Here is a 25,377-nt window from a genome sequence, read left to right as displayed (position 1 = left end):
TAGTGCTTGGCATGCGAGGGGTGTCGGGTTTGAATCCCACGCAGGGTAAACAACTTCGTTGTTTGTTTTCTCTCTTTATTCCTTCCTTCTTTCCCTTCCAGTCACCAAAATGACCTTGGGCTGTTAGGGTTAGGGGAAGAGAAAGTGTATTTGGCATTAGTATAAGTTACCTACATTTGTTTGATCTTCTAAAACATGTTTGATACCTGACTAGTTCCTATCCTATAAAATGGGCAAATTGAAGTCATGTCATTGAGTTTCCCATCATTTTGATGAGATTTTAACTCCATTCCTTCTTTCTTCCTATTCCTGACTTTTTTTTTGTTGGGCTTGTTTTATATCATTGCAATTGCAAGTATTACCAGCTTGTACTACTTCCTGTCTCTCTTTTGTCTTCACTTTTCCAGAATATTTTGAGTTGTTAACCCTAATGCTAAACATGGTTTTTGGCTATCAGAAAGGAAAGGAGGAACAAAAAAGGAGAGAAGATAAACAAATTCTTTACTTGGCACCCCGGGATTCGAACCTTAGACCCCTCAGGTGACACGCACAAGATCACCGACATGTAGCTACGGGGGTTTGGCTGGCCCGGCCAGTGATTCCCTGGATATATGACTTACGCTGATTGCAATGCATGCATGCACAGTGGTTTTCTTTGTAAGATTTTACCGAGTTAGGGTTAATATTACCAGATATACCTATTATGTATTTAGATGGGACTTACCAGGCAATGGTATAGAGTCCGGTGATTAACAAAAGGTTGAAGGCAACGTCATGGGTGATCTCGGGTCCGTATTAATCATTTGTAGGGATGGGCGTATTGATTAACCCCGATATATCACAATACCATAAATATATTGCAGGTAACAACGTTGAACCTTGATGGTCAGCATATCAGCAAATTGTCTAACCTGGAGAGACTGGTCAATCTAAGATGGGCATCATTTAACGACAATGACCTCACCAAAGTTGAAGGTCTGGACCATTGTGCTCAACTAGAAGAGGTGTCGTTAGAGGATAACTGTATCTATAAGATAGAAGGCAAGTGTGGAATAATATGGTTTGTAATATGAGAGGGAGATAAGTACCAGACTTGAGTCCTGTTTATCAGGGACAGTCTGTGTAGCTCAGTGGTAAGAGCGCTCGCCAGACAAGCGAGAGGTCTGGGGTTCGAGTCCCCGCACAGGCAGGTATGTCCGGAGTTTTTACTCTGGTATATCTATCTGCCTATGCATGTAATGTTTCCATTTGTAAATTCATGTTTAATTGTGCTAGTGTGCGATGCGTAATTCTTCTTTCCCCTGTAGAGGGAGATACTTTCATTTGATTCCACAGAGACAGTGAGGAAAATTGTTGATACAGCTATGTCAATAAACATTGTGTTTCTATTTACCGTATTGTCTGTATTAAATGCTCCCTCTGTAAATAAAAGCCCCCTCTCCAATTTTTCAGTGAAATTGGACAAAAATGTAAAAATTCCCATGCCACATCGTGTGATTAAGCTTAAAACCTTTGTGATCAGTCATGCATGATGTCAGTGACGATCGTTAAATTGCATGAACAAAACCTATTAAGACTCAAATGTCTATTCAGTTCATTGCCTAATTATGGTAGAATTTCTCTCACAGATTTTTGTTTGATGATGCACTTACGGATGTAATTTCATTGTATTTATCGCGAAAATATCATGTTCCACCATGTTCCGTGCGTGCCACCATCTTGAATTTGAACCCGGAAGTGACTGATTCTTCAGAAGTACGCTGCCGATTTTGAAGCTAATTCACTTCTAATAAATGCCCCCCCCGTTTGACCATATTAGTGAAATTTTTATCATATATACTGAAAAATATACTGAAAATCCTGATAAGTTAATTGTGTGTCATTCTGCATTGAATACCCAGCAAACACAAAATATTTTACAGAAAACATTTAAATGTTGGATTATAAAGGGTATAAAATGTGATGCAGCACATCATAAGGGCTCCCCCTGCAAATAAGAGCACATACTCGTAATTCTGGTTGTGATTTTCAGAGGAAGGAGCTCTCTATTTGTACTTGAAATTTGAGTCCATGTGCACCATTAGGCGAGTCTTTATGGTTTGTCTTTGGTTTGCTCATGAAGTATTGGGCTATTCCATTTAAAATCCACACTACCCCTGTGGAAGATTTTGGAAATATCTTCCATAAAGAGACAATGTTTTTCAAATGTAATCATTTTGAAACCCACACTCCCCCTGTATTATGCATGACTTTACCTATATCTTCCACAGCTGGCGTGAGTATTTCAAATGGAAGTTATCCAATTGTCTATTGTATTCAAAACTCATACTCCCTCTGTAGTAGACTTGAGCTAAATCTTCCACAGGGGTAGTATGGATTTTAAGTTAAATAACCCATTTCATCTCATCAACAGGTCTTATGAAACTCACCAAGCTACACACACTCAACCTGAGTACCAATAACCTCACCACATTGGAGGGGGCTGGTCTGGACAAGTTGACTCGGTTACAGTGTCTGTCAGTAGAAAACAATCGCATCAGTTCTCTAGCGGGCCTTAACCAAGTAACATCGTTACTGGAACTCTACATCGGGAATAACAGCATCAAGAATATCAGGGAGATATTCCACCTTAAGGTGAGATAATTATTGTAACTAGAGAGATTGCGATTACCAAACGTAGCATCGAACGTATGTGGAATCTATTCAAAATCACTCTCCTGTGACAGGATTTTGAATAGATTACATGTACGTTCGATGCTACGTTTGGAAATCATAGTCTCTCTACTATCTCTAAGTTCATTTTGTTTTGTGAAGTGAATCATCTGTAATTTTGACAATATTAAATCCATATCAAATATTATAGATAATAAGATTTGGGGTTATAAGTCATTAAGGGGTCACTTCTGGTCTGATAGAAATTTTGATATAATAAACCAAAGGCAAAATTAATTATACACACTCTTTGACTGTTTTCTCTTACGCTTATAACAGCATCATGATTATAATTATGTCTTCAAGCACCTACTTCATCTAGCTTGGATTTAAATGATTAAATATAATATATTTTCATCTAGCTTGGATTAAAATGATTAAATATAATATATTTTCATCTAGCTTGGATTAAAATGATTAAATATAATATATTTTAATGTATCTAACCATAAAGCAATAGGACTGTTTTAAATTCAATTGTGTGGTTTTACAGCAATTACCTAACTTTGTGATATTGACCTTAATTGTTTTGGTTTTCCAGCAATTACCTAACTTTGTGATATCAAACTTAATTGTTTTGGTTTTACAGCAATTGCCTAACTTTGTGATATCAAACTAATTGTTTTGTTTTCCAGCAATTGCCTAATTTTGTGATATTGAACTTAATTGTTTTGTTTTCCAGCAATTGCCTAACTTTGTGATATTGGATTTATGTGGCAACCCAGTGGCAACAGAAGCTGACAACTACAGGCTATTTGTGGTATACCACCTGAAGACACTCAAAGCACTGGATGGATTAGCTGTGGTAAGTAACATTGGGCTGTTCCATTTAAAATCCACACTACCCCTGTGAAAGATTTAGCTCAAGTCTTCCACAGCGGGAGTATAAGTTTTGAATAGAATAGACAATTGGGTAACTTATTTAATTTACTCACTCCAGTTGTGGAATATATAGGTAAAGCCATAATACAGGGGGAGTATGAGTTTCAAAATGATTAACCCTGATGAATTACATTTGAAAAATATACTCCCCCTGTGGAAGATATTGGAATATTATATAGAAAAAAAATGGCCTGTGTTAATATCAGAAAACTGATACCCATTTTGCTGTTTAATTGTTGCCAGGAATCATCTGAAGGCGGCACAGCCAAAGACACATTTGGCGGGCGTCTTACTCAAGACTTTGTCGCAGAGAAGCTAGGTCATAGTAACTTCCACGAGGTCAGAGAGCTAGACTTCCCACAGGATAATCTCAGGATGGTAGATCTGGGATCGGGAGAACATTTTATTAACCTACGCAGGTAAGTAAGGCCTTAAAAAAATTGTTTGATTGTCGTAACTCGACCAACCCTAAAAATAGACCTGACCCTAGATTTTTTTCTTATAATTTTGCCAAAATATTTTTTTTAAATTGAGGTTTAAAAACAGATTTTAAAAAAGTTCAAATTTATGCAATTTACAGCTTAAAATGTGTTTTTAAAATGCTGACAGACCTACCCTAATTTTTTTTAATGTTATCGTAAAACCCGATGTCTGTGCCTCAAATATTAGAAAAATACAAAGTTGATCCTCCTCCTTGCCTTTTGATGTGTTTATTGTTTTTTGTTCATTTCAGTGTGAATCTTGAGAACAATAACTTGTCATCATTCAGTGGTCTGGTTTGCCTCCTGAATCTCAGGGTAAGTACCTCCCTCATCAAGCCTTGAAATAACCAGATCTGGACCAGGAGCCACACATTTGGGAAATGCAGCTCCTTGTCCTGTGATTATCTAGTGAACCAGGAGCCATTTTTAAAGAGCTAGGAGTCATTTAAAATTAATTGTACGCATTAAATACAAAAACCGATTTAACTACCAGGCTCTATTTGGAAAAACAATGTAGAGCCTGGTTAAATGGCTCCTGGGTGCCTGCTTATTTCGAGGCTTGTCCCTCATCCAATTATTGAACAAAATTTGCTATAATATTATCTCCACTGTCCATTATTCACAATCGCGCATTGTAATTGGTCCAAACGCATCATGTGAAGGCACATTATTCTGCAAAAATGGACCCTGATTGCGACTAAAATGCAGTAACGCGTAACACATTGCTTGCATAGCATTACACTTGGTTACACATACAATTTTTCTGCTATACACACTGTCACCAGTCTATAAAACTTAGGTGTCCAGAAAGGAGTCCATGGGCATTTTTACTACTTGAGAAGTTAAATTTTGGGGTCCAACTGGTGACAATTGGGAGTCATGGACCTCCGATCCCTAGCTTTCACTTCCTTTTGTAATCACAGAACAAATTTATCCTTCCTTGGTATCATATAAGTGGCTATGCGACCAAATGAGATGGATCTCAGCAGGGTGAAATCTTCATTAGATGAATTATGTTTGATTACTGTAAATATAAAGTACTGTGTCCTTTGACCTGCTATAATTTATGTAACTGTAAAGGCCACAGATGTAATTGGATATCATTTCAATCCTTGTTTTATGGACATTGCTGTGATACTAAATCCTAAATGATCAAATTTCTGACATCCACCTCAACTACTCGCATATTGTCCTATTTGGTAAGGACAACATGATAATGTATGATTTTGTTTTCTTTGCAGTTTCTATGCCTGAACCATAACCATGTAAAGTGCATGATTTTCTTTTCTTTACAGGTTCTATGCCTGAACCATAACCATGTAAAGTGCATGATTTTCTTTTCTTTGCAGGTTCTATGCCTGAACCATAACCACACAAAGTGTATGATTTTCTTTTCTTTACAGGTTCTATGCCTGAACCATAACCATGTAGAGTGTATGATTTTCTTTTCTTTACAGGTTCTATGCCTGAACCATAACCATGTAGAGTGTATGATTTTATTTTCTTTACAGGTTCTATGCCTGAACCATAACCATGTAAAGTGCATGATTTTCTTTTCTTTACAGGTTCTATGCCTGAACCATAACCACACAAAGTGTATGATTTTCTTTTCTTTACAGGTTCTATGCCTGAACCAAAGCCACATAAAGTGCATGATTTTCTTTTCTTTACAGGTTCTATGCCTGAACCATAACCATGTAAAGTGCATGATTTTCTTTTCTTTACAGGTTCTATGCCTGAACCATAACCACACAAAGTGTATGATTTTCTTTTCTTTACAGGTTCTATGCCTCAACCAAAGCCACATAAAGTGCATGATTTTCTTTTCTTTACAGGTTCTATGCCTGAACCATAACCACACGAAGTGTATGATTTTCTTTTCTTTGCAGGTTCTATGCCTGAACCATAACCATGTAAAGTGCATGATTTTCTTTTCTTTACAGGTTCTATGCCTGAACCATAACCACACAAAGTGTATGATTTTCTTTTCTTTGCAGGTTCTATGCCTGAACCATAACCACACAAAGTGTATGATTTTCTTTTCTTTACAGGTTCTATGCCTGAACCATAACCATGTAAAGTGCATGATTTTCTTTTCTTTGCAGGTTCTATGCCTGAACCATAACCATGTAAAGTGTATGATTTTCTTTTCTTTGCAGGTTCTATGCCTGAACCATAACCACACAAAGTGTATGATTTTCTTTTCTTTACAGGTTCTATGCATGAACCATAACCATGTAAAGTGCATGATTTTCTTTTCTTTGCAGGTTCTATGCCTGAACCATAACCATGTAAAGTGCATGATTTTCTTTTCTTTACAGGTTCTATGCCTGAACCATAACCACACAAAGTGTATGATTTTCTTTTCTTTACAGGTTCTATGCCTGAACCATAACCATGTAAAGTGCATGATTTTCTTTTCTTTGCAGGTTCTATGCCTGAACCATAACCACACAAAGTGTATGATTTTATTTTCTTTACAGGTTCTATGCCTGAACCATAACCATGTAAAGTGCATGATTTTCTTTTCTTTGCAGGTTCTATGCCTGAACCATAACCACATAAAGTGCATGATTTTCTTTTCTTTACAGGTTCTATGCCTGAACCATAACCATGTAGAGTGCATGATTTGATTTTCTTTGCCGGTTCTATGCCTGAACCATAACTATGTAGAGTGCATGATTTTCTTTTCTTTGCAGGTTCTATGCCTCAACCATAACCATGTAGAGTGCATTGTACCAAGACAAAAAGCTGGCAAGAAAGGCAACAAGGACCATTCCAATGATCTGTACAATGCTAACAACTTTACACCACTACTAGAAAACCTGGAGGTGTTACACCTGGGGTAAGTGTATTAGTTTCAAAATGGATTATGATGCAAGGATCATTCAAATTACTTGCAATACTAATAGCTGTTAAAGTTTTTCAACTACTGTAACTAGAGTACATATCTGACTTTGTTTTTTCATGACTGTGGAGAACAAGGACTATTATACATTTTAATTGTATTGTCATAAGACATGAAAAGAAATATTTATATTTGCATTATTTTCATGTGGTTTTGAAGATTGAAAGGGAATCATTATGGTTGCCGATAAAAGCTGTGTTATTTTTATTCAGTTTACTAAAATTCAATCAAATTGGAATTGAAATAGCAATTTGTCAACCATTTTGATTTTATTTGTAAAGAGTTACCAAAATAGCTGCAATTTTCATAGCTTTCTTGTTCTTTTAGACATCCACATCAGAATGGTTAATTATGGAATAAATTTTGAAGCATTCATGACTTGATTTTGGACTTCTGAATGAATAATACCCATCCGTTATAAAGTAGCCTTAATGTACGATTTCCGTCAAATTTTGATTTTGTTATTCTTTATTCAAAATGTTGAAAAAATATTAGTAATAACTGACGGGGAGGGTTGCTGTCCATTTTAGGTTGAAATAACAAGGTCAAGTGAAAGAAACCCCACTGGTTATTTTGGCCATTTAACACGCAGTTCTATGGGAGGATATGTGTACATCCATATCAAAAGCGGTGCATGGTCTGCTGCTACATGTGTCTCATTTGACATAATATCTAGGAATAACACCAGACTCATCTCAAGTGGAGGTCACTTCAAATCATCCCCATGTCACATGGTTAAGGAATGTTCTCTGTATTACTAAACCATGTGACTTGGGATGATTTGAAGTGACCTCAAGTTGAGATGAATCTGGTATTTATTCCAAACTTTTATGTGAAATGAGACACATGTAGCAGCCGACAAGTGCATCGTTTTGATATGGATGTACACATATTATCATAATTTTTAAATTATGATAATATGTCGAACTTTGCTCTGTTGACCTACAAAGACAACAAATTTGGCCGATTCCATTTAGGTGCAAGTTGGTACATGTGTAAACATTACAAATATGGAAAAAAATCAGGTTTTAAAAAAATTAACCAATTTCATATAATAAGATCGTACATTATGGCTTTAAAGAGGAAGTCCTGTCAGAGGAGTTCTTCTGGGATGAATCAAACCTTCGGGTGTGAAATGTCCTTGATCATATTAAGAAAATGTTGCCAAACAAATTCCCCTGGCGTGGTATAAACATAGGCATTAGCTAAGTCACTTGTCAATTGTTACTGATTAATTTGATAACCAGACAGGTTTGGTTCACCCCAGAAGAACTGCTCAGTGGCAGGGCTTCCTCTTTAAAGTCAAATTTGGTTGAACTGTGTAACAAATACAAGTATTCATGATTATATTACATGTGTGTTATTCAATCTCAGGTACAATGGCATCAGTGATTTGCATAAGTTACAATTAGGTCGTCTACCTTCACTGAAAGCATTATTCTTGCAAGGTAAGAATCCAGCAGGATTATTTCCAGCAGGATTATTTCAAACATTAAATTTGTTTCAATTCTGGTGTTAGACTTCACTAAAAATTTTTTGCTTATATTGTGTAAAGTAAACATCTCAAAAAAAGTAACTGATCCCCCTTAAATAATGACCATTATTCAAAAACGGGTGATTGTATTACAAATCTGTAAAATGTGTTGGAAGCAGAATTTATTTCTGCACATTTTGACACCTCATTTGTAGCAATTGATTAAATATTGATGTCACAGCGTACATTTAAATCAATGTACCCCAAGATTTGAAAGTTGCAAATTTGTATGTAAGTGCAACTTTCAAATCTGGACCTCACTACATTAAATTGACCGGTGTTTTATTGTTTTCTGGGCTATCGTATCAAATGAGGTGTCAAAATGCGTAGAAATAAATTTTTTTTCCAACGCGTTTTTACAGATTTGCAATACAATAGCCCCTTTTTTAATAATGGCCATTATTTAAGGGGGGTTAGTTACTTTTTTTGAGATGTTTAGTTATAAACTCTGCGAAATGAACCTAAATGTAGGTTAAGTTCTTTTTGGACCACCCTGTATACTGTAAATAATCTAAATTCATCTTTGGGGAAAGAAAAAGTAGAAAAAAATAAGGTCAAAAGGTAAGCTTATAATACAGATTGGTTAGGCCCGGTGGCTAGGTAAGCTTAATATTGTTATTTTACCGCATATCGCAATATAAATAATAATAATGTTATATGGCTTGTTTTCAGGTGATACAAGAACATATTGCACTTGCTAAAAAATATTTTACTCATCTGCGACTCATACAATATATTTTAGCTTGCGCATTATATTTTTGTATCACCCTTAATATTACATAAATACTCATTAATTCTTTTTCAGGTAATGAAATCAGCAAAGTTGAGGGTCTTGAAGGGTTGCAGGATCTGAGAGAGCTTGTTCTAGACAGGAACAAAATCAAGAGTTTAACAGAGTACTCCTTCATGAATCAGTGGAATCTTGTGGAGCTACACATGGAAGAAAACAGAATGAGAGACCTGTCACATTTCCAGTTTCTAGAGAATCTGCAGAGACTGTATCTTGGCAGCAATAGACTCCAGGTAATAAGGACCTCACTGTTCTTTCTATCATATTTTTTTATAAATAAAGTAAAATGTTGTATTTCATGATAATAGAAACAAGAGCTATAGAGGAAATGTCACAGCCAATTGTAACTCAATGTCATGATGAATTTCAGTGCAGCTGACAAAGGGGTGTGTTACCACCGGGCACAGGGTCCTAGGGGGTCATAAAAATAAAGAAAACATACATTAATAGGCCCATAAAAGCAAAGAAAATACACCTCAGGGGGCCGTAAAAAGGGGCTGTGCGTTCATTTTACCCCCGGGTCCGCAATGGCTCTCGAGGGCAATGATGAATTTGCTATTATTCAATTTACTGTTATGCCAAAAATACACTGAAAGAAGACACAATAAACAGGTGGACATTAGAAAAGTCAAAAGAGGGTGCCCTTTAGAGGAGGGTTGCTAGTTGTGTTGAATGTAGTATACTTGATGAGTGAAACCAATGAGTTTTTAAGTAGCATTTTAGTCTGGTTCTATTTGGGGCTTAGAGCTTATGATTTAACTGCATCTCTGTCTCTTGCCCGAGAGAATGGAATAAATTCCCTAAAGCCATCAGGGAGTCTCCCTCAATTGGAGTTTGTAGGAAGAAGCTTCTTTCTTGTTTGTTTCATTTTTCCTCACCTTGTTCAGCGCTTTGATAAATTTTAAAGGCGCTTTATAAATATCTTTGTTTGTATGTAGGGGTGTATTTGCATAATCAATTAATTAGATTAAGATAATATCCAAACACAAGGCGATTTTCATTCAGTCTTGATATTTGAAAAGCTAATGAAATTTTTCTTTAGTATTGGATTGTGTTTGAATTTGTTAATCATTATATTTTGCACTGTTTTGTTTTTAGGAAATGTCAGAATTGGAGAAGTTGGAGTCCATGCCAAATTTGATAGAATTGTCTGTCATTAGTAATCCGGTAAGTAAGAGTAAAAAAAGCGTAGTAATTTATAATGCGCTACGAACAGGCACAATGCCTAGACGTTGATCCACAAGCCTCAGCACACTTTACAGTAATCTTAAATCATTATCATTTTCAACCAAACAACAGGCATACAAACACACCTCAAGCTCAAAAAGTCAGAAGTAAGCATCACATTATCAATCAATGTACAAATATTTACATTTGAATTCTAAAACTCAAGAACTCAACCTCCCAAGACGAGGTTAGATTATGGAGAATCCAGAGCTAGGACTACTGTCGTGAAGAACAGATTCCTCAGTTGCTGATCATTAAAGGCAACTAGGCACCACATCGACATCAAGGAAGCCAAACTCATCAACAAAGATACATCCTGGTTTGGTAGAGGTATAGGAGAAGTAGCACACATCAAAGTGTGGAGGGGGAGCCTGAACAGGGATGGAGGGCATTTCTACATACCAGCCATCTACAGCTTTTTACTGAGTCATGTAGAACTTTTGGGTGCTTCTTTCTCTGAAGGAACCTCTCAATATCTGGGGTTGAAATAGCTCAGCGGACACTAATCAAAAGCTACCCACAGATGAGCTTGTTTTATTAGCTGTGTGAATCAGATAATTGTCCAATAATATGAGGAATCTTCTTGTCATAGTTAGGCCAAGAAAAAAAGAATGTATGTCTGAGACACCCACACGCATTGGTATGTGAAATCCAATTTAACGCTTAGCACTACACATTGGCCGTATTTTTGCCCATATGTTCATTTTTATTTTGATATTTTTCAGAATCTTATAGCGATCCAATTTTGTCTTTTTTTTGCCATTTGGTTGTTCTTTTTTGTTACACAATTCGCCATGATTGTAAAAGAGACAAACAAAACTATTCATTGTGTATGTATGTTACTATGTTTCTGTATTTGAATATGAAAAAGTACATAAATATTGTGTTTCAACTGTAAATAAAAAAAATATCGCATATCGCATACCTCATACCTAATTTCCTTTAAAGAAATAAAAAAACACATAGTACTTAGCTTTTTTACCAAATGTGTCTGAGACATACTTTCTTTTTTTGGCCTTGTTTCCTTGCCAATGCATTTGTACCTCACATACCTTGAAATCAAAAGTTGAGACCACGGAACTGTTGTACTCTGTATATCAAGCTCATTTCACTTCCTCTTGGACGGCAACCTTACATTGCATATCGTGTTAGTACTTAGATTATGAATATTCAAACCTTGACAGATAGTAATTCTTGTGCGCAAATCTAATTTTCACTGGGCCAAAATCGCAACATAATTATTATGGCCTCTGAGTAAACACTGATCATCATGCATCAGTCTCTGTAACATTGTGCCCTGTATCTTGGCTTTCCTGGTAAAAATAACATTTGTCAACGTAGATATTTAAGTAAATTAAGAAGCACTATAAACAAATAATTTATTTTTTACTGTTTCAGGTATCAAGACGACTGATGCATAGGCCAATGTTAGTGTTCAGACAACCCAATCTTCTGTGTATAGATGGTATACCAGTCAGTCCTGAGGAGAGAACTAAGGCAGAACTCTACTTCATGGAGCAACAGGTTAGAGCAATGGGCTATTCCATTTAATGTCCACACTACCCCTGAGTCTGTATTCCACAGAGGGAGTATGAGTTTTGAATAGAATATATAATTGGGTAACTTCCATTTGAAATACTTACTCCAGATGTGGAAGATATAGGTAAAGCCATATTACAAGGGGAGTATGAGTTTCAAAATGATAAATCTTGACCAATTACATTTGATAAACATACTCCCCCTGTGGAAGATATTTCCCAAATCTTCCACAGGGGGAGTGTGGATTTTAACTGGAATAGCCCAATGGGTGATTAAATATTATCACATAGTGTTTTCCACTTTACACAGAGGCCTTTCACTCAAACATTCTTAAGGAGCCCTTTTTCTAAGAACCTCCTGAATTTTGCTGAGGCGGGAAGATGGAGGTTCTTCAAATCTCTTCATACTTTTATTATGGACATATAGTGATGAAACATTTCACATGGTGAAATAATTTTGCTGTATCATGTGCCAGTGTTTCTAGAACAAAAACCCTTGATTGAGCCCATTTACGCAATTTTGTCAGACTTTTAAAATCGACTATATTTCATGTTTTCAATGTATTTCTAGATCTGAGTGTACTAGAAAGTTAATATTTGGAGTAAACATTTCAAATGGTTGGGGCCACAAATATATTTAAAGATAAAGTCATAATTTTGGTGCCTTGTGTGTTTTTATATTATGTAAATACCTTAAAAAGAAGATGTTTTAAAGCAAAAATAGGTCATTTTTTAAATCTGTATTTCTCTCATGGGCAGTAACTTTTCAACACAAAACGTACATATTTACAAAGCCGAGGAACAGTTCTAAAAAATATAAATTTTCACCGTTGTGTTTGTATTTACTTACTTAGATACACACAATTTAAGTTGCATGGTTTTAGTGAACTACTAATTTGCTTAACACCAAAGGCGCATATACTTTATCCATTGTGCTTTCTGACGTACACTTTTTTTCATTAACATAATTCATAAGATGCATTTATCTGTTGTATTATATCAACTTCATTTCTCGCTAAAATTAAATTTTCTTCATGTCCTAGCCCCTCTCTCCATATTAATAGACATGGAAATCTGACCTTAATTAGAAATAATAAAAAAATCATGATAAAATGTATTTATTTAGGTTTTAAATCTTTATTATTTTTATATAATGCAGATTACTTAGTATTCATGTTATAATTCATAGATTTCTCCTCTAAGTATCCTATTTCAATGGTCAGTTGTAACTATACAGCTACTTGTAAGTATAAATGCTTACATGCAGCAAGAAAAGTTCCATTACAGCACTTCTGACAACATAGGGCTCTTTGGCATACAATGATACAAGTGGCATTGATTGGTGACCCATGCTAAACTTGTTATAATTTCATACTAAGGTTATTAATTATTTTAAACTGTTGTGATTTGGTAGTTCACAGCATATTACGAATGGTAGTGAGCTATAGCAAAAACTGCATTGCTCAATTTATAGCGAGCGTGTAGAAGAATTCAAATATGACAGATATACTTTTAAAGGTGCTGCGGTTCTTGAGTTCCGTTTTAAACAGGGCTGAAACAACAACACTTTTGTAAAACGTACATAACTCATTAACAACAATAAATTAAGCACGTTTGTAAGGTATACGATTTGTAGAATGAACTTTTGCAAAACATGAAGGTGTTAATTTTCAATAATATATTGATCTAGATAATGAAAATCGATTTTTAGGTTACTTCGACCAACAATACCTCGTCTACCCTTAAGATTCGATTATTTACTTGCACGGTATATTCTATATTATAGGCCTATAGGCCCATGTTAAATACAAGATGTGATGAGTTTATGTTTATTGTTTTATGTTCATGATAATTACATTTTCCGCATTCTAATATAATATTAATAACTGCAATGGCCGCTGACAAAACATTTGCAAAACTATATTTGGAGTCTAATTTTTAGAACTAATGTTTTTCCACTATATGTGTGTGTTTTAATTTAACCATATACTCTGAATAGAGTCTATGAATAGAATCTATGATTTAACCATAGGTCACGCTTCCATCAGACAGGGCTTGTGCACCTCGTGCTATTCCATGTGTATATTTGTGTCAGCATGGATCATTTGAAATAGGAGTGCATGGCTGTATGCTTGAAGCTAACCAATGGTTCGAAAGAAATAGAATTGAGCAAAATAACGTTTCAATGCATAAATTCTCAGCGATTATTGCAAATTTGAATTTTAATAAAGAATGAACTACTTCCATTGTTTCAGAGAATTGAAATAATGATTTCAATGTATTTTTAACTGTTATTCATGACCCAATGAGTAGAGTATGCTGCACAATGGTGGTGGCTGGTATTAGTCCGGTACCTACGGGAAGTTAATGAAGACCCCCGGACTCCACCAAACCAACTTTTTTAGCTTCCTTTTATGGTCCTAACACATTCAAGATGTTAACAAAAAATAATTCCTGGCAATCCAGCCATTTTCAAGGTTAAAGGTTGCTCAAATCTGGTTAACAAGCACACCAAATTATTATTCCTCTTATTGTAAGGATTCAGATAAAGTACATGTGACATACCGTTCTTGAGTTATAAAGCAAAAAGGTCCATGGGGGGGTGGGCAGTTGTTATTTTGGCCACTCAGGGGGCGAAAATTAAAACTGCTCAGATTTCAACAAAAATGGTCTCAAATTGATCGTCATGTAAAACCAAGTAATCGTTTGCACTGTCTAAAGTGCTTTGTTATTGACCAAAATTGTTGTGATGTTTCCCAGGTAACGAAACATCCTACATGGTTACAACCATTCCTTATTTGACTCGTTTTTACATGACAAGCAATTTGAGACCAATTTCGTTGAAATTGGAGCATTTTTAATTTTTGGCCCCTGTGTGGCCAAAAAAACTGACCACTCCCCAAAGGTTTAAACCACTAAATTATCTTGAATGTGTTATAGGACCATAAAAGGAAGCTAAAAAGGTTGGTTTGGTAGAGTCCTGTGGGGGGTCATCATTAACTTCTGGTAGTACCGGACAATATTGCCAGCTGCCAGCTCCATTGACACACTGCAAAAGAGGGGTGACTTACATGTCGCATAAGTACACTAAGGAGTAAAAACACAATGGTGATTTTATTTATTTTTGAAAACAATATTCAAGGTCCCATTTGACATGTAAATTTTTTTCTCAAGTGACTGCCTGTAAAAAAAAATCTCTGTTTGAAATTAAGCTTATTTTTAACAAAAATTGTTGCAAAACTATATGGTCTATCCTGCGAATAGTAAATAACACAGGGACAAAATGATGCATGATGGGTATGCCCTATAATGTTGTTGAAACTATGTAGGAGTATCAGTATCAAAGTCAATATTGTTTGAAAGTTATGGGATACAATATAGAAATCCATGTATTCGTTATTTTTCAATATTTTGCATTTAGGGCAAAATTAGTGACTTTTTGTCTAGAAACACTGATACGAGGTAGGCAAAAAAATTCATTGCCATGAGCAAGGAATCATCAACCAAGATGCATATACCAAATATGAAAGGATTTGTCCAACCTTCATCTTCCCATGACCTGGTGGTTTTTACACAGAGGCCTCCTTAAGTTTTGAGTTGAATTGCTCTGAACAGAAGTTTGGATATTGGCAAAATGGGCCATAAAATATTACATGTGCTTGCATCACCCAGCTACTATTGGTATTCATACCATTTAAAGAAAACATATCTCATGCCTAAAGGTTAAAGGTTTACTGCCGTTTTGAGAATTACACATGGGAAACGTTGTGACTTGAAGAGTTTCTTCATATTGATAGGTGTCTGTCTCTGTTATTTCCCCATAGCAACCAAGCACAGTAACCACCAATCCTGATACAACACTACCAGGCATATCTCCATTCAAGGGTCAAGCTGCACCGGTCAAGATCACTAATGTCCAGTTGCAAGGTCAAGCAGCAGAAAGACATGGCTGGAGTACTTCAATACAATATGATGACCAGATGGGACAAGACCACAAAGGTAAGAGTTCATAATTGGACAGGGTAATCTTTAAAAGTCCAAAGAAATATTCTTTGAGATCGATGGTTGACAAAAACGGTTTTTTTCTCTTGGAGAAAATTTAAAAAAAGAACATTTTTCATATAAACTTTTTCAGGCAATGGAACAAAAAAAAGGTTTTTTATTCTTTTTAGTCCTGGCCCTGTCCTACAGACCCGTATACAATTTTTCAGGAAGAAAGTTTGAATGTTGATTCGAGTAGGGTATGCATAGGTCTTTCAAATTCTACTAGGTGGAAAATTCCAAACCCGGCAAACTCTGTATATGGCCGTTTTTCAAAATGGCCGCCAAAATGTACTTATGAACCAGGTATAATGACAATAACTCTGAAACTATTTGACCTAGAGGGGTGATTGAGGTGTCTATCCCCACTAAATCAAGGCTGTCTGATTGAGTGAAGGGGTTTCATGGTTGTCCGAGGTCTAGGACACCTGAAATCCAAGATGGCGCCGTAGCAACCATAATCATCATATTCGCCAGATGAAATGACAATAATTAGGAATCTGCTTGACCTACAAGGGTCATTAAGGTGTCTATCCCCACTAAATCAAGGCTTTCTGATTGAATAAAGGGGGTTTCATGGTTGTCCGAGGTCTAGGACACCTTAAATTCAAGATGGCCGCCCATAGCAACCAGATAATCATCATATTAGCCAGATGAAATGACAATAATTCGGAATCTGCTTGACCTGCAAGGGCCATTTAGGTCTCTATCCCTATGAAATCAAGACTGTCTAATTGAATGAAGAGGGTGTCATGGTTGTCTGATGTCTAGGACCCCCCCTGGTCTAGGACACCCACAATCTAAGATGGCCGCCCATAGCAACCATATAAATATTCACATTAACCAGGTGAGATGACAATATCTCAATAATTATTTGATCCAGAAGAGCAATTAAGGTGTGTAACTTCGCTAAATCAAGGCTGTTTGATTAAATGATGTGATATCATGGTTGTCTGAAGTCGAAGTCACACCAAACCAGATGGCAGCCATAGCAACCACTATTAACCAAGTAAAATGTCATCAATTAGAACCTCTGTAACATAGAGGCTGGATTAATGCCGCCAAAATACTTTTTTTTTTTCACTATAAAAATGGGTTAGAGTGTCATTGAAACAGCACTATAAGCATTAAATATTCAAAATAATCGATGAAAAATGGTTTTGAGGGTTATAGCAGAAAAATTTCTCCCTAAATTATGTTGCTAATATGTTTTTAATCCAAAATGGCGCCGATTATGAGGTCCAAAATGGCCTTCAAAATACATTTTTTTCACTCAAAAAATGGGTTAGAGTGGCATTACAACAGCATTTAACACATTAAATATTCAAACTTATCAATGGTAAATGGCTTTGAGGGTTACAGCAGAAACATTTCTCCCCAAATTGTGTTGTTAACATGTTTCAAATCCAAAATGGTGCCGATTATGAGGTCAAAAATGGCCACCAAAATACTTTTTTCACTCAAAAATGGGTTAGAGTGGCATTAAAACAGCATTATAAACATTAAATATTCAAAATAATCAATGAAAAATGGCTTTGAGGGTTATAGAAGAAACATGTCTCCCCAAATTATGTTGCTAATATGTTTTAAATCCAAAATGGCGCCGATTATGAGGTCCAAAATGGCCTCCAAAATACATTTTTCACTCAACAAATGGGTTAGAGTGGCATTAAAACAGCATTTAACACATTAAATATTCAAACTTATCAATGGTAAATGGCATTGAGGGCTACAGATAGACATTTGTAACCAAATTGTGTCATTCACAGGTGTCAAATTCAAAATGGTGCCCAAAGTGAAGCCCAAAATAGCGGCCAAATACATTTTTTCTCAGCTTTTAATGCTGTTTTAATGTCGCCTTTAGTATGAAAAAAATACTTTAGCGGTCATTTTGGTTTTCATTTTTGGCATCATTTTGGATTTTAAACATGTTAACAACCTATTGTTTGGTACAAAATGTTTCTGTTGTAATCCCTAAAACGGTTTACCATTGATTATTTTGAATATTTAATGTGTTTAATGCTGTTTTAATACTACTTATGGCTGCTTAAAATGTATTTTTGCGGCCATTTTGGACCTCATAATGGACACCATTTTGAATTTGAAACTTGTTAACAACACAATTTGGGGGAAAATGTTTCTGCTGTAACCCTCTAAAGCCATTTACCATTGATAAGTTTTAATAAAAAACCCATTTTTTGAGTAAAAAAATGTATTTTGGAGGCCATTTTGGATTTAAAACATATAAGCAACATAATTTGGGAGACATGTTTCTTCTATAACCCTCAAAGCCATTTTTCATTGATTATTTTGAATATTTATACCCGTATGCGAAGCATGAACGGGTATATTGCCATTCTATGGTTTCTTTTCCTTCTCCTTCTCCTTTTCCTCCATCAAACACAACATTCTGTCAAGGCTAGCGCTAAAACTACAAGGGCCACAGGGCCCATATGTGGTACACTTATGGGCCCTACCCAGAGATTTATCCTTTGCCCATCTTGGCCCCAGAGGTCAAGGTCACAGGCCCCAGGGGCCCAAATGTAAAAATACAAAGCATGCGTTTCTCATCAAATGAAGCAGCCTCAGGGGCCTGAGTTGGTACACTGATAGCCCCAGGGGTACTCTATATATACAAGTATACATGAACCCCATATGTCATATATTATGGGCCCCAGGGCCCCAAATGTTAAAACAAGGGGTAACAGATTGACAAAGCTAGCGCTAAAACTACAAGGGCCCCAGGGCCCATATGTAGTACACTTATGGGCCCTACCCGAGATTTATCCTTTGCACATCTGGGCCCCAGAGGTCAAGGTCACGGGCCCCAGGGGCCCAAATGTAAAAATACAAAGCATGCGGTTTCTCATTAAATGAAGCAGCCTCGGGCCCTGAGTTGGTACACTGATAGAGCCAGGGGGTACTCTATATATACAAGTATACATGAGTCCCATATGTCATATATTATGGGCCCCAGGGCCCCAAATGTTAAAATAAGGGGCAACAGGTTAACAAGGCTAGCTATAAAACTACAAGGGCACTAGGGCTCATATGTGGCACATGTATGGGCCCTAAGTTGTAACGTGTCTTCTGCCCATTTTGGCCCCAGATGTTTAAGGCTAGGGGCCCCAGAGGCCCAAATGTTAAAACAAAGGGCCGGTCGTTTCTCAACAAATAAAGTAGCGACAGGGTTTAGATTTGGTACACTAATAGGTCTTCAGCATTATATTGTTTTATGTATATATGAACCCTATGTGTCACATAATATGGGCCCCAGGGCCCCAAACGCTAAAACATAGGGCCGGTCGTTACTCAGTAAATAAAGCAGCTACAATGTCCAGCTTGAGTCTGCTGATAGCACTTGAGAAGTATATTTCAACATATGCACAGAGCCCCATAAGTCAAATATTATGGGCCCCAGGCCCCAAATGTTAAATCAAAGGGCCGGCCATTTTTCACCATAGCTCAAAGTTTGTACACAGACTGCACCTGAGAATTATATTGTTATATGTACATATGAGCCCCATATGTCACATAATATGGGCCCAGGGCCCCAAACGCTAAAACATAGGGCCAGCCGTTACTCAGTAAATAAAGCAGCTACAGTGCCCAGCTTAAGTCTACTGATAGCACTTGAGAATTATACTTCAACATGTGTACATGAGCCTCATAAGTCAAATATTATGGGCCAGGGCCCCAAATGTTAAAAAGGGCTGTCCGTTTATCATCAAATAAAGCAACTTCAGGGCTGGGAGTTTGTACACAGATTGCACCTGCGAATTATATTGTTAATAACACCCACCCCATCCCATTCACAGACAATTGCGTAATTATAATAATATAGATGACAGAAGCGTTAAGGCTGTTCCAGTTAAATTACATACCCATTGGCTGTTCTATTTAATTTACATACTCCCTCTGAAATGGCTGTTCCATTTCATTTACATACTCCCTCTGGAATAGCTTTCCCCTAATCAAATTGCACATTGTGAATTTCAATCTATCAAATTGCATAGCTTCACTGTGAATTAGAGAGACTGACAACAGCAACCTAAGTCCTCAGCAAATAAGGACTGTAAGTTTGTGTAAACCGATAACATGCGGGTATAGCCGTATTTGTGTACAAATATATAGCCTTCTAGTTAATGTTTATAATGCTGTTTTAATGCCACTCTAACCCATTTTTGAGTGAAAAAAGTATTTTGGTGGCCATTTTTGACCTCATAATCGGCACCATTTTGGATTAAAAACATTAGCAACATCATTTAGGGAGAAATGTTTCTGCTATAACCCTCAAAGCCATTTTTCATCGATTATTTTGAATATTTATTGCTTATAATGCTGTTTCAATGACACTCTAACCCATTTTTTTTTTGTTTTAACATATTTTGGCGCCATTAATCCAGCCTCTATGTTACAGAGGTTCTAATTGATGACATTTTACTTGGTTAATAGTGGTTGCTATGGCTGCCATCTGGTTTGGTGTGACTTCGACTTCAGACAACCATGATATTACATCATTTAAACAAACAGCCTTGATTTAGCGAAGTCACACACCTTAATTGCTCTTAAGGATCAAATAATTATTGAGATATTGTCATCTCACCTGGTTAATGTGAATATTTATATGGTTGCTATGGGCGGCCATCTTAGATTGTGGGTGTCCTAGACCCGGGGGTCCTAGACATCAGACAACCATGACACCCTCTTCATTCAATTAGACAGTCTTGATTTCATAGGGATAGAGACCTAAATGGCCCTTGCAGGTCAAGCAGATTCGAATTATTGTCATTTCATCTGGCTAATATGATGATTATCTGGTTGCTATGGGCGGCCATCTTGAATTTCAGGTGTCCTAGACCTCGGACAACCATGAAACCCCTTTATTAAATCAGAAAGCCTTGATTTAGTGGGGATAGACACCTTAATGACCCTTGTAGGTCAAGCAGATTCAATTATTGTCATTTCATCTGGCGAATATGATGATTATGGTTGCTACAGGCGGCCATCTTGGATTTCAGGTGTCCTAGACCTCGGACAACCATGAAACCCCCTTCATTCAATCAGACAGCCTTGATTTAGTGGGGATAGACACCTCAATCACCCCTCTAGGTCAAATAGTTTCAGAGTTATTGTCATTATACCTGGTTCATAAGTACATTTTGGCTGCCATTTTGAAAAACGGCCATATACAGAGTTTGCCCGGGTTTGGAATTTTCCACCTAGTAGAATTTGAAAGACCTATGCATACCCTACTCGAATCAACATTCAAACTTTCTTCCTGAAAAATTGTATACGGGTCTGTAGGACAGGGCCAGGACTATTTAGAATTTTGACCAACTTTGAGAAATTTGCACCAAGAATGGTTGAAAAATGCTCAATTTTGCATAAAAATCATAACTAAACCTGATTTTTGCACAAATTGCAAAATATTTTGGTGAAGTTGATAAAAAAAAACACAGGTCCTAGATATTTATACGTAAAAAATCACTATTTAATATCAGTGCCTATGTCGCAAATGTGTCTCACTCTGTCGATTATGAATGAGGTCAGTCCTTTTGATATGGTAGGATCTTCCCGTATGCCATGTACGAACAGTGTTAATGAACATCGAGAAATGATGTACTTCATCGTTTTATTCAAAATCTCTGATTTTGTCACAACTACAGCACTTGATTTTTGCCTTGATTTTTGCAGGGTATGTTACTAAAGTACATTACAATTGTGTGGGTATGTAAAACATAAGTACTTCAGGAAGCTATGGAAGAAAAATGCCTTTTTACTCATTGAAAAATGCCTTTTTACTCATTGAAACATGTCAAATTCAATGTCGTGGTGGAAAAAGTAGCATCTCTTGAAAATTAAGACCCTTTCTGTAAAACATGTACCCCTGATTATTTTCATGCCTATTCATTTGCTGAATAAGGAATATGGTACTTGTTGATTGTACAATACTGAAACCATTGGAGGCATGAAATTATCTAAGTAACTCTTTTTTTTTTTTTGTAGGTAATCGCCGTCAACGGTCCTATGGTAGAGGCGACGCTAATGCCAATGCATCTCCCAACAGCAGCAACCATAGAATTCAACAGGGTGGCACCAGCTCACAAAACTACCATAGTAGACCTCAGTACCAAGGCCAACATCAAGTTCCTTATGTTCCACATCAGAATAGAGGCTATGACTCCCATGGAGTTCATCATAGTGATAACCATGGCTTTAGTAGGTAGGTAAAATTAAGTGACAAGATATTGTTTGCTTGTCATTGTGGCAAGATACGTACAGTTTGTCCACTCTGAAGTACAAATTGACAACGCGCGCGTATACAGTGCGTAGTGCTGCAGGTATGCGTGCCTTCAAAGTCGGCACAATTTGTGCGTCCGCGTCGGTACTTTGTACTTCAGAGTAGACTGACTGTAATGCAAAGAGATGTTTTGCATTGGATTAATTTCTAAAGGCATCCCACCAAAACATTGGTTTATTTAAGTAAATTTTTAAATATTTTTTTGGTCCGGGTATGCAATTGTGATGAATGATCATGTGAAAAGGTGTGGGTCTCCTCCCCTTCTACAAGCCGATGACCAATGAGTCAACTGTCTTGTTGTCATGACCATTCATCAGCCGATCAGTGGGATTGGTTATCACTTCCGTGTTTACACTCATGTACGCACAGACCACAGGAGTATTAACAAATTTAGTTTAACACCCATAATAAGCATTTGAAATATTGCAGAGTCATAGCATACCTATTTTAGATAATCTTTTTTATACTGGCTTTTTTAAACTGAAGTGAAATTTGTTTTCCATATTATTTTCCTGAACACCCGTTTGAATACAAATGAATCAGAAAACATGACAATATGTCCTCTTGTGTTGCCGTTGTTTATTTCATAAAGGAACACTCTGGCAATCACAAAATTATGCCTTATATGTTAGAAAAATAATTATCAAGCATGAAGCACATGGTTTTATTTAAAACAAACTCATATTGACCATAAAAACAAATAAAAACCGCCATCTCTCACCACGCGATATTCAAATATCCCTGGCACCGAAATTGCCTGTTGCAATGATGTCCCAGTAACACAATGAACGCTGATGACAATTGAGCACAAATAACCATGACATCATTGCCACAGGCAATTTCGGTGCCCGGGATATTTGAATATCGCATGTTGAGAGCCTGCTGTTTTTATTCGTTTTTATGGTCAATATGAGTTTTTTAAATAAAACCATGTGATTCGTGCTTGATAATTGTTTTTCTAACATATAAGGCATAATGTTATGATTGCGGGAGTGTTCCTTTAAGGCATGTTATTGAGTAAAATGTGTATCAAAAATGTTCAGTGCTAGTTCACGCTGTGATCATGATTATGTGCCCTGAGTGTGATGTACATACATGCTCAACATGTACATGCTTCAAAAGAAACCCTACTACTGGCCCTACTGCAACTCTACATGGAAATGGCCAAACAGTGGCATATGATTACATACATGCATGTTACACTTGACGAACAGCAAATCACTCAAAACATTTGTGATACAGGGTTTACGTGCAACAAGCCAACATAAGTCTGGTCTTTGTTGCATCCCACCCATTGCATTATTCTGAAATGCATTATGACCAGTCAATGTTAGCGAAGTGAGGGATAGAATCATAATTTTCCATCAAGATTTAACCCCATGTTATACGTGTTTAATCACAGGTACAGCAATAACAGTGGTGGCAAAGGTGGCAGAAGATGAACCGTCCGTAACAACCCGTGCAATTAGATGAAGAATACCACATAAAAAATTCCAGTCCCGCATCTGATGTGGCTTTTATGTCCATCCATCCGTCCGTCCGTCCGTCCATCCATCCGTCCATTCAGGCCATATAGTGCTAGTAATCTGTGTGTGCAGCCCGTCTGGAGTGTTCAGCTTCCGCTCCATGTATATAAAACATATTAGGCTATTCCAGTTGAAAGCCACACTACCCCTGTGGAAGATTTATATATATAAATATGTTCCATAGGGGAGTATGTTTTTCAAATGTAATTGGTCACAGTTAATCATTTTGAAACCCATACTCCCCCTGTATTATGGCTTTACCTATATCTCCCACAAATTGGAGTGAGTATTTTAAATGTCTATTCCATTCGAAACTCATACTCCCTCCGTGGAAGAATTTAGACAAAGGAATTGTGCCTGAAGTGTGACGGTGTCAAGTTTGAACCAACTGTTAGAAGTTTTCATGTGCAGGGGCAAGTTTCCATAAAGCTTGTTTCATACTATCTGCCGCTTGCCGCTGAGCGGCGTGACGCTCCATCATACCGCTTGCACTTGGCTGCAAGCGGAGCGGCACACCGCTGAGCGGTAGCGGCATGATTCTGAAAGCCACTCTTGCCGCTCAGCACTGCTCCAAAATCGTATTTTGTTCTCATACGTCAGAGCGGCACCGCTCCGAGTTACCTTGAATTCAACTTCCAGCAGTGCTGCCGCTGCAGCAATGCGGTGGAGTGATCGATATATCAGCTTGCCGCTGGTCACCGCTAGCATTTCTGGTGCGACTGCTCAGTGAAGTTAAATCATCTTCAGAGCGGCAAAGCGGCAAGCGACAGGAAAGTATGAAACCAGCATAAGGATTTGAAGATGTGATTGCTAAAAAAGCAAAAGAAATATGTTGAAAAAGGGTTTGGGATCATGTGTGATCAAGGGAGAAAAGTAAGCAGTAGACTAGACAAAATGTCAATAATTCAGGTTTTGTAAGGCATTTGTTAGTAAAAGTTAATCACCTATGTATCTTTACTAATTTGGACCTGCTGAATCAAATAAAGGAGGTGAGCAAGCGTTATTTTGAGTCTATGACCCTCAAAATGACCCCAGAAATGACTCCATAGGGTTATACAGGGGTCAAAAATTAAACATGCTCCGAATTCACTCATTAGCATATCAAATTATAGGTCTGGTCGTAAGAATCACAAAAATATAAATTTTGTGTGTGTACGACCTGTGGTTGCTGAGTTATGTGCCAAAAAGGGTTGAAGGTCAATTTTCAAGTTGTACAGTGCAGTGGTCAAAAATGAACAATTTTGGGGTCATTTTGAGGGTCATAGACTCAAAATAACGCTTGCTCACCGCCATTTTTGGATTCAGCAGGTCCAAACTGGTAGTAAAGATATCTAGGTGATTAACTTTTACTCAAAAATGCTCCAACAATTTTATACAAGCACATATTTGAGATTTTTGTCTAGACTACAGGCTGTTTATTCTATTTGCCCACT

The 25,377-nt window shown here is 36.9% G+C and overlaps 1 protein-coding gene across 1 annotated transcript in view; it reads left to right on the top strand.

Moving 5' to 3' along the window:
• The window catches only part of LOC140153605 (leucine-rich repeat-containing protein 9-like), a 56,835-nt gene extending 32,672 nt beyond the window's left edge, over window positions 1-24,163 (top strand). Inside the window, 13 exon segments of the mRNA XM_072176391.1 lie at window positions 864-1,041; window positions 2,414-2,634; window positions 3,395-3,517; window positions 3,838-4,013; window positions 4,328-4,391; window positions 6,776-6,921; window positions 8,359-8,432; window positions 9,324-9,541; window positions 10,407-10,475; window positions 11,934-12,059; window positions 15,898-16,072; window positions 22,124-22,340; window positions 23,821-24,163. Of these exon segments, the coding sequence (XP_072032492.1) occupies window positions 864-1,041; window positions 2,414-2,634; window positions 3,395-3,517; window positions 3,838-4,013; window positions 4,328-4,391; window positions 6,776-6,921; window positions 8,359-8,432; window positions 9,324-9,541; window positions 10,407-10,475; window positions 11,934-12,059; window positions 15,898-16,072; window positions 22,124-22,340; window positions 23,821-23,860 (1,827 nt within the window). The 3' untranslated portion in view covers window positions 23,861-24,163.
• The last annotated feature ends 1,214 nt before the right edge of the window (window positions 24,164-25,377 follow it).

Source organism: Amphiura filiformis, chromosome 5 (assembly GCF_039555335.1).
Source record: "Amphiura filiformis chromosome 5, Afil_fr2py, whole genome shotgun sequence".
Classification (NCBI taxonomy): Eukaryota; Metazoa; Echinodermata; class Ophiuroidea; order Amphilepidida; family Amphiuridae; genus Amphiura; species Amphiura filiformis.
This window is presented reverse-complemented; position numbering and strand designations above follow the sequence as displayed.